The sequence below is a fragment of the Montipora capricornis genome, chromosome 9 (genome assembly GCF_036669925.1).
Source record: "Montipora capricornis isolate CH-2021 chromosome 9, ASM3666992v2, whole genome shotgun sequence".
Classification (NCBI taxonomy): Eukaryota; Metazoa; Cnidaria; class Anthozoa; order Scleractinia; family Acroporidae; genus Montipora; species Montipora capricornis.
The window spans coordinates 30332939-30343375 of NC_090891.1; the positions used below are offsets into that span (position 1 = coordinate 30332939).

A 10437-nucleotide genomic window follows, 5' to 3' on the forward strand; every position below is an offset into this window, starting at 1 on the left:
TGAACTCCATTTAAAGAGTTCAATTCACTCCAATAGAAGGATAAAATTTACTCTTGTATTGGAGTGAATTTTACACCACAGGAGGGGTAAACAATACTGGAGTAAATTTTTACCCCAACAAAAGAGTAAAAGATATAGGAGTACATTTTACTCCAAAAACGGAATAAGCATTTCCGGAGTGAATTTTACTCCAAAAATGGAGTGGTTTTGTACCTTTTTTTTAACTCCCTTTTTGGAGTTAAATCTACTCCTTGAAAATAACAGTGTGGAACTGTCACTCTTCGTACTCTAAGTAAACAAAACGAAGGCTAAGTCCATCATAAATACTTCAGTTTCATTCGACAGCCTTCATCCAGAAGGGACATCGAACAATTTGTAAACTCTAAAGAGAGCTCCATCTTCTTATATTCTTCAGTTTTACCCCTTAGTGGCGCCATTGTTATTACTCGGAATACCTGAAAGGTATCCGAGTTATAATCTGGGCAGAATGTAATTTTTTTGTGCAGCAGATGGACAATAGAATTACGAGGCAGTGATTTCATTGGTTAAAAAGCAATGTACTACACCCCTATGAGCAATACATTTGACCTCCCTCTGTGGCAAAACATGCAGGGTACCAACATTTTTAGTTATTATTTTAAATGATAAACAATGTCCCACTTTATGCTATGACCTTTTTCATTGATTCTGCCAGTAATTTGTGACAGGAATTTTAATTACTATTTTTAGTTACATTAGATGGGCAGGTTGCCTTTTTCTTAACACAAAGGTCAACAATTGGAGAAGTCTATACTCATTGAATTATATATATTTTTTCTTAAATTCTTGCTGAAAACTAGAAATGTAAAAGTTTCCGCTCTGTTTTAAAATATAAGATGTAGCCACAAAGAAACCGCTCATTCCAGTCGAAAACAATCCTCTATAACTGCGGAAATGCCTTGTGCGACTGTAGGCCGTACGTAAACCAGGCTTAAAGACGGCAAAAACCGCTCAATACGATTCCGCAACGAGTGGCAATCACCCTTCGAAAAGTGCGGCTTCTTGAAAAGAGGGAGATAGCAACTTCACAGAGACAAGAACTTAGTTGTCTCATGCACAAGTAGCAAAGATGACAGGTTTTATATTGCAGTTGGAAACGTTCCATTAATTTCAATTCGTTGTTAAAGACTCGATAACCATGATGGTCAATGACGCATTTCAGGTGCTTCATTTCTTTGGAATAAAAGCGTACAGACACCGCCCGCTGTATTGCATGACGTCTTGTTCTGTCAATTCTAAAATCAGAAAAGATTTGACAATAATTATCGTAAAGGCATTCTTTCATACCGCGAGGCGACGCACAAGGGAGCATTTTTCAGCGGTCAAGCCCGCTATCCATCCTTCTAACCCCTCTCTCATACCATAAACAACATTGGCGAGGGGGAGGGGTTGTATCAGGATTGCAAAAGTAGTTTTCATAATCCAACACTGCATGGTTGATTGGGGGGGGGGGGGGGTATGGTAAAGGGTAAGAAAACCACAATTCATGCCTTGGGTACTCCACGTGTGGCACTGGTCAATGGGTGCTTACCTACGTCGCAACCAGGCGATGCTGAAAGTGCAATTTTTCTTCCTCTCAATCCAAACACAGCCTCAATCTTAAAAAAACAAGGAAACAAAAAGGAATTAATTAACAGCTCTCTTTTTCAATTTTCATCAGTGGGGGATACACAATGTTTGTTTTGCTAAATGGACGGTGGCCAGCAGCATATTCTTCTGACTTCTGACGTAAACATAAAATAAATGTTAAAATTCCGCCCAGTTTGAAAATGTTTTTTAGTTTGGTCTGGAAGTATTCTTTGAATGAGATCGCGGCTTCATGGGATTCGTCTCGGACGTCTCTTAAAATCTCGCCCTTCCAGATGCTCTCCGTAATTTTATCGTCCCGTTCAGAATGACTGCCCCTGTGTCTCCGGGATCCTTGGACCTTTGATACTGGTGCAAATAATGGAAGAATGCTTACAGTTCTCGGTCGCAATAAAACGACTTACCTCCCGAGTAAGCAGGGCTAAGTTCATCAGGTGCTCTCCCTGTGGATTTTCTAGCAGCACTGTGGCTTCATCTCCCTTGGCGCTTTGAGTAGGTTTAACTCCACAGAGCTTGACATTTACAAATCGACACACAGGGGAGGGGGTGATTTGATTTTCAGCCGGGAGGGGAGAGGCTTCTGTTTTATTGTTTACACCATTCGTATTGCTTGTCTGGAAAAAAATATAAGGTTCAAGCAGAGGTATTAATGATGAAGGTTACTTGCCATACCATTTTCACTGGTAAACTTTAGTAGAAATACAGAAACCACAGCTGTACGACAAACAAACCAACCGAATTTTCAGCCGTTGTAAAGACAGAGAATGGTTTTCCTGGAGCACAGTCTTCTTGTATTCGATTGTCTGCTTCACTCGATGGCTTGATTTCAATTTTCACGAGCTGAAAACAGAGAAAAAGTGTTGTCGTTATTGTTAACACTTTGAAATTAAGCACTGAGGAATTGAATTGTTCCGGCTTAACCTATCAAATGAGCCAATCAGGACGCAAAGCCACTTCCGTGCCGCCGGCGCTAGGCGCTGATTGGCTGAAAATGTAGCGCGAGATTTATGGGCCAATCACTAAGCATTGTAAACCTAAATTAAAGAAATCGTTAAGTTAATTTCAATATTTAACAGAAAACACTTAAAATTCCATACCCATCCACTTCTTATCATTGAAACAAAACTGTAAAAGAGATTCATCATGAAAATGTTCCTGAAAAAGATACCTCCAGAGCTTTGCGAAGGAATGGTTTGTTTTCCTCAAGTACTTGTCTTTCATCAAACTGTAGAGTTGTCTCCAAGGCCGACGGGCCGTCGCGTTCCACACATTCCTGTAGATATGATCATGTCATGAAGCAATATTATTTTAACTTACTGGTTTTTAACGAGTGACCAAAGTTTTCCTTGAACTAGTGAAAGCCTCATTAGCCCCTAGAGCCCTTGATCCTTGCGTGGTGAGAGAACTGACCTACTGCCAACGTAACGGTGGCCCCGGGTCCGATTGCCAAACTCGGCATCATATGTGGATTAAGTTTTACTCGGAGAGGTTTCCCAAGTACTCCGGTTTTCCCCTCTGCGTTTGATTATTTCCATGTCGAGTGTCCCCAATTAGTGCTCCATCACTAGAAGACTTGACACTTAAATAAAAGTTCATTACTTTCGACGACCACAAGACTGCAGTCACTCGAGAATAAAAAGAAATGAGATCCTGTTTTCCCGTCTTTAAAAATCTCCACGAGTCTGCACGCAAAGAGATGAACATCATAGCACGGTTGTTCAAAAGCCGATTAACGCTAATCCCTGATTAAAAATTAACGAAGGAGTTTATTTCTCTACTTCCAAAAGCTGTTCAACGGTAATATTCGGCAAAACTTTACAATAGAAGAAGTCAATCTTGAAAAACAAAAATAACCAAACCAAACTTTTACCAAAAAGTTGAAAACAGGAAACAAAATTTTACATTAATTCCAAACCTTTCGCGCGCTCATTGGCTAATTTTTATTGTCAATAAGCGGACAGACACAAATTTATAATTCATGAGATAACAAGACGCTCCATAAAAGCGTACACTGGGTTGCCTGTGGTACGTGTTACACAAAAACAGAAGGCACTGAATTGGGTGGTATTGAACTGCAGGGTTCCAGTTAATATTTTTAAGTGGTGGGTCATTAAGACCATGAGGGCCACCCACATGTCGCGCTATCGCCTCGTGGATCCCACAGCTACTTTGACAATGTTATGACGCAATTCATGATCAACAACAGGACAGACGCATGAAAAACTGACATCAATTTGTCAAGTTTACGCTAATCCTGGATCAAGTTAATCGGCTTTCGAAAAACCGGGCCCAGTTTAATATCACTAAAATTGTAATGAATGGAAGGCTCTCTTTCACTTTTATTTGAAATCTTTAAGGTTGTACAAGCTTGCTCAGCCGGCATTTTAACTAATATGAACGTCCAATTCAAGTCTCTCGGAGTTTTTTCTTAAGTTCGCATCCGTACCTTGACATGTTGAACAAATGGCATCAGCTTTTTCATGGCGCTTTTCACTTCTGGTACAGCTTTCATCCGGTTCATGATATCCCTGTTATCGGGAAAATTTCCTCCCAGTTCATTGTACATCTCCTTGAGGGTGTTCAGAGTGGCGTGTTGCCATGGAGGATAAGCACTGGCCACATAAATGATTCCAAGGGTTGGTTTTACTGGAGGTGCTGCATCTTTCTGTCGACGGAATTATTACAAAATATTGTCACATATATCCTTCCATTAAACTACTAAGAATATTGGAACTCGACCAATTTTCAAGATACTGCAACTCACATGAAGCATTGACCGCCCATGTTTTCACACTTAGAGGCATCTCTATAGTTTAGGGTACGGTTTAAGTCGGAGGAGATGCTCAGCACACTGTCAAAAGAGGGGACAGTGCGGGCTTTTTACTTGAACGTTTTACAGATGTCACAAACGAGCGTTCTGAGAATGGGGCCAACTGTTCGGCGCTCTACACTGCAAATTTCAATTCCTTTGACTTGCTCATTTGGTAGAACAAGTGTAACTCTTAGATTGCCACAAAGGTTATGGATGATTTTTAATTTCACGTGTGCCTAAAATTCTCGCCGTAAGTTGCTTTTTTCCAGAATGATGGTGAAGACCACTTACCTTTTTTCCCTTGGGATTCATCATGGCCTTGATTCGCACACGGAATTCGTGCTCACATCCTGTTAGGTAATCCGCTGACTTTAACAGCGGCTGTTCGACGTTTCCTGCAACCGGCCACGAGGCATTCATAATGCTTCCGCTCTACAAGGAAAAAATATCGATACTTCATTTGGGAATGCAAACAGGCCATTGAAAGACCGAACGTCTTGACAACTCCTACAATTGTGATGTAAAATTCGCAATGCTCCCACAGGGAGAATTATACTCCGAACGAAACTAAAGTGTTGGTGGAAACGCGCTCTAGGCAGATCGTCACAAAAGAGGCACTAAAATCTACCTTTCCCAACAGTTCCCAAAGGTGCTCAGCGAGATGAGGACAGATTGGTGAAAGAAGCAGCGTTTGTACCTAAAACAAAGAAAATACCAAGTGTAAATGTAATGCGAAGGGACAGAATCCTCGTTTCAAAAATCGCCATAATCCAAGCACCATAAAATGCTTGTGCCAAAAAAGTAGATCCGCCAGAATCTGGCTCGACACTTCACGACAAATACATAACAACTCTAGCACAAAAGGAAATCAGAAACTCCAGTTGACATAAACCAAAGCTCGGACTGAATTGAAACCCATAGTACCAATATGCGCTGGTTATAGCGTTTGGATGATTAACATAGCATTTACAGTAGATTTCGTGATACTCACCTCAATAAACTTGAAAACAAGGTCTCTCTGCATTCCTGTCATACAATTCTCTCGGTATCGATCTCTCGCTGCTTGCAGTTCGTAAAAACCTGTTTTAAGAGCCTCTCGGAACATCATGCCCTTGTAGTTAGCATCTGTTTCTTTGATGGCTTTGTTTATGCAACTGCAAATGAAAGAAATGAATGTATGTATTTAAAGTGTGGGTTATAATAGACGAAGAGTGTCATGAAGTTATCCTAGCACTTATAAATTAGGGAGCTTAAGATCTACGACGACGACATCGACGAAAACGCCAGAAAACAATGAAATCATTGGTTAAAAGAGCATAAATAATCGTGCTGCACGTGCAGCACGGATTTTAGCTCATATTTTTGCGGTTCTCTGCGTGACGACGACGTGAAATCACTAAATTTTAGGTTTTGACGACAATGCTAGCATGCAACAGAGAATCTTTCATTCTCTATTTTCAGTCTGAAACCGCTTGTACCAATTTATTTTTGGGATACTTCGCCCACAATGTACGACGTGAACGAGATGGAATAATCGCGAAAGACTTTTACTTGAGCAAAGTTCTATTTTGGGGTGACGTTTTCGTCGACGTCGCCGTCGTTGATCTTAAGCTCCCTATTATGGATAATGGGCCCTTTGCATGAAACTGTCACATGGCATAAAATCTTCCCTGCTGGATGGCAAGCTACGCACTGGGACATCCAAAACAAAGAAAAGTCACGCTTCGCTGGTTGAAATCGCTTTGTTTTAGAGACTGTTGCATATCTTTTGCCATCCAGTATGGCGGATTTTGTATCATGTGACAATATCATGCAAAGAGCCCATTCAAGCAATTGTCACTCATAGACACCTGAGAAATTCTGGAGGCGTCGACAGGATTCGAACTCCCAAGTCATAACCTCTGCTATGCCGATAAAATGCTCTGCCAACTGAGGAATGAAGCCACTCGGTTAGGAGCAGGTCAATTTGTTGGACTTACGTGTTTCCGCGAAAGGACTCGATAAATGAATTGCATGTATGTATCTGAAGTGCGGCTTGTGGCCCCAAAAGAAAAAAGTGATCATCACCTGTTAACCAACATTTCTAAATTCCAATTCGATCGGATGCAGCACCTCCCTGAAAACCACTTTCTCGTGAATGGAGCTTCCTGGGTAAATATCATTAATTAAATTCATCATACTTACCTGGACAATAGACCATTTTACAGTTGTAGCTAGGTTACCTGGCCTAAGAATGGAAGCGAGGCTGCCAGTGACACTGGTTTGATACAAACCTTTGTGCTTTTCTAATGTTAATGTAAACTAATAGTAATAAATAACAGTTAATATTTCTATAGCGCTTTTTACAATGAAAGATCAAAAGCGCTTTACATGTCTTTAAAACAAAATAAAATAAAATAGTAAATCTAATTACAATAATTAATATAGAAATGATTAAAATTATGTAATAATTATATGTACAAGTAGAAATATTTAATAATATTTAATATTTCTAATTAGAATTACCACACAATTTACATAATAAAAAGCAGTGAGGTCTGTTTCAATACAAGATCACAGCCACTCACAGGCCAGGTCACTGAGCAAACAACTGTAAAATGGCCTACAATGGTCACGTGAGCCCAACAAATTGTCCCGGTGAGCGCGAGGATCAATTCACCCTTGTTGACATTTTGTATGTTCCCGCTTTGGTTGGTTTTAAAGGGAACCTCCACCAAAACAACAAAATAACTTTAAGCCACAGAACATAATGTTTGCAATTCAAAATTTTCAAACTTTTTCCAAAGAAAGCGTTCGTATCCGAAAAAAGTGAATTTCAAAAACGCTTGTTTTGGCTTTCCAATTTCACGAGGGCCGCCATCTTGAATATTTGTAATCTGCGATCAGGCTCTATTTTAGTTTCGCGTGGTACGTAATGTGGAGTTGGCGAAACGAAAAGTAGAGCCTGACCAAATTCCTCTTCGATATTCCTTCCGCCCAATTTTTTTGATTGATTGACATGTCCTTCATCGGCCAATAAAACTTACTTCCATTACACCAATACACGCGTGGACGGCAGAGTCACGCTATTTTGTCTTGACCAGAGTTGATTACCGTGGGAGGAATATTATAAACGAATTCGAAAGTTACCGTTAGCTTTCATTTGAGAGAAACACATTTACAGCATGGAGAATGTTACTTTCTGTACCTTTTCGACGACTATATTGCGGCAAAGGCCGCTTAATTCTTCCTCCGAACTTCACCGAATATGCAATCGTTTTAAGCTTAACATCTTAATTTGTAATTGAGATAACCTAGCATTTTGGCGTTGGACGGTTTGGCAATAGATTTTTAAAGAAAAAAAAAAGGAGAAATACATTATTCCTTTAACGTGTTTGCCCATGAAGGTTTCTTTGGTGATTTTTTCGGGTAATATCTTCAGTTGCAGTGTATTTCTAGAAGTTGCGCGCAGTAAAATCATGATAATTATAAATTTGGCCGTTAATCTTTTGATGGAGTACGAACAGTAAGATGAACTCGCAAAGTTTCTTTTATTTTTGTACAATTGGTCTCTCTGGAAACATGCCATTTTAGTTTCTGGAGTGCAAGTTTTAAGTTCAATCAACTGGAAATATTATGAAGCAATCTTGACTCCAAATTGTGCAACAAACCGTGTCATGTACAGTAAGTGATACACAGATATTCAAAACATGCATAATTCGTGTAACTTGCGATTTTATCAGCATCCCCTCGTGTTGATATATATGTCCTTTGTCTCATCCAGGAAACCAATATGCATCGGCTTTCATTGCCATTTGAAAGAACCAGCTATTTAGCTTTCAAAACATCAGGGAAGTTTCTGCCAAAGTATTTTCAACCACATGGCCACAGAGCTCGACAACGGAATCGCTAATTTCACTCTTTCCAGAGATTCAAACCCGATTCTGGACAAGTAATGAGATGTTTCAGATGGCATATCTCCATTTATACAAATAAAATCAAGTTGCACCGTCCACGTCATTGTAAGAACGAAAGGCAGCAAATTTTTTCGTACACTTATGGCTAGGCCTTTACACATTCTGCTCGAAACAAAGGCTATTCTGCTCGAGATTATGCTCCAAAAGTACTATTATGCTCGAATTATGCTTCTGTAAAAATCGATATTCCTGGGTTCAAAATACTCAAACATGATGAATAAGACATTATATCGCTCTTCCAAGGTGAGGCTAACCCAACATTATTTAATCCTTAAAACTAACATGGGTAATAACTTGTAAAAAAAATCTGGGACAACAATGAACCATATCAGAAATGTGTAAAGGCCTATCAGTGACTTCTACCGGTTGCGGGTTTGGTTCCGCCATCTTGTTTTGCTCGGATGCTCGTGCCCAGCTCCCTCTCAGACTCGTTCCCAGGCCCCAGAATATGCAAAATGGCCAAAAATAGCCTATTCTGCTCGGATTATGCCCCAATCATATATTCTGCTCCTGAGTCCATATTATGCTCGAAATTCTGCCGGCAGAATGTGTAAAGCCTACTAATGGCGGATTAGTCTCGAGGACTTCGCGAGAGCTCCGCTCAATCACGATGGCATTTTCACTTCCGGCGTTTCAACAGCCAATCAGATCACGTGTTTGGTAGGCCAAAATTTGGCCGACCGTCCGGAATTCTTGAGAGACTTTTGGACAGGCCCAATTTTAGCGAGCGACGACATAAGAGAACATATGGGCGAAGCTAAAAATGGGCCTGATCGCAGGTTAGAATATTTGTGACGTGCCGTGGTCGCCTAATCTCGTACCCAGATCTCGCACGGTCATACGGAAGGGAGATCTGGTAAAGTTCGATTTCGAGCATGCTCAGTGCCAGCGAGGCCCAAATACGGGCTTTTCTATCACTGCGCATGTTCGTACTCTGTTGTGATTTTGGGTGATTTTGCCGAATAAACATGGATTTCGAGAGTATTCTTGAAGAGATTCTTTTGGGTAGAGGACAAGGAAACCTTAAACTTAACCCCAAACAGAAAGAAGCGCTACAGGCGACTGGGAGTAACTGCAGAATACCCTGCCATTTTGGAGCTGCACCTCTGAAAAGGCTGGATACGCGGATACGCAGTCGAAAGTACCACCCCTCCCAAAGTAAACTTCTAAGTAGTATGTTGTGGAGTGGATACGCGGATACGCGGATACGCGGATACGCAGTGGAAAATACCACTCCTCCCCAAGTAAACTTCTTGGTATATTGTAAAGTGGATACGCGGATACGCAGTCGAAAATACCACTCCACCCCAAATACACTTCTAAGTATATTGCGAAGTGGATACGCGGATACGCAGTCGAAAATACCACTCCACTCCAAGTAAACTTCTAAGTATATTGTGAAGTGGATACGCGGATACGCGGATACGCAGTCCAAAATACCAATCGTCCCCAAGTAAACTTCTAAGTATATTGTGAAGTGGATACGCGGATACGCGGATACGCAGTCGAAAATACCACCCCTCCCCAAGTAAACTTCTAAGTATATTGTGAAGTGGATACGCGGATAAGCGGATACGCAGTCGAAAATACCACTCCTCCGCAAGTAAACTTCTAGGTATATTGTGAAGTGGATACGCGGATACGCGGATACGCGGATACGCAGTCGAAAGTACCACCCCTCCCCAAGTAAACTTCTAAGTAGTATGTTGTGAAGTGGATACGCGGATACGCGGATACGCAGTCGAAAATACCACCCCTCCCCAAGTAAACTTCTAAATATATTGTGAGAACCAAACCGCAAAATTTCGCGAGAGTGCTTAGGCCTAATCACTGAAACGAGCGCTTAGGCTTAATCAGTAAACGAGTGCTTTCTTCTTCACACGATCTAGTGAAAAAGTGTGGGGTTAGGGTTAGGCGAAATGAAAGCTAAAACTCTACGAGAGTGCTTAGGCCTAATCACTGAAGCGAGTGTTTACCAGGCTTAATCAGTAAACGAATGCTTTCTTCTTCACACGATCTCGTGAAAAGTGCAGTTAACCGAAC

The 10437-nt window shown here is 40.9% G+C and overlaps 1 protein-coding gene across 1 annotated transcript in view; it reads right to left on the reverse strand.

The window, feature by feature from the left end:
- Positions 1-697: 697 nt before the first annotated feature.
- LOC138014935 (leucine--tRNA ligase, cytoplasmic-like) overlaps positions 698-10437 on the reverse strand; it is a 16471-nt gene continuing 6731 nt past the window's right edge. Inside the window, exons 6-14 of the mRNA XM_068861830.1 lie at positions 5430-5592; positions 5067-5135; positions 4730-4870; positions 4073-4291; positions 2795-2899; positions 2362-2466; positions 2031-2240; positions 1571-1637; positions 698-1274 (exon numbers count right to left, since the gene is read on the reverse strand). Coding sequence (XP_068717931.1) covers positions 1207-1274; positions 1571-1637; positions 2031-2240; positions 2362-2466; positions 2795-2899; positions 4073-4291; positions 4730-4870; positions 5067-5135; positions 5430-5592 — 1147 coding nt within the window. The 3' untranslated portion in view covers positions 698-1206. The remainder of the gene's footprint in view (positions 1275-1570; positions 1638-2030; positions 2241-2361; positions 2467-2794; positions 2900-4072; positions 4292-4729; positions 4871-5066; positions 5136-5429; positions 5593-10437) is intronic.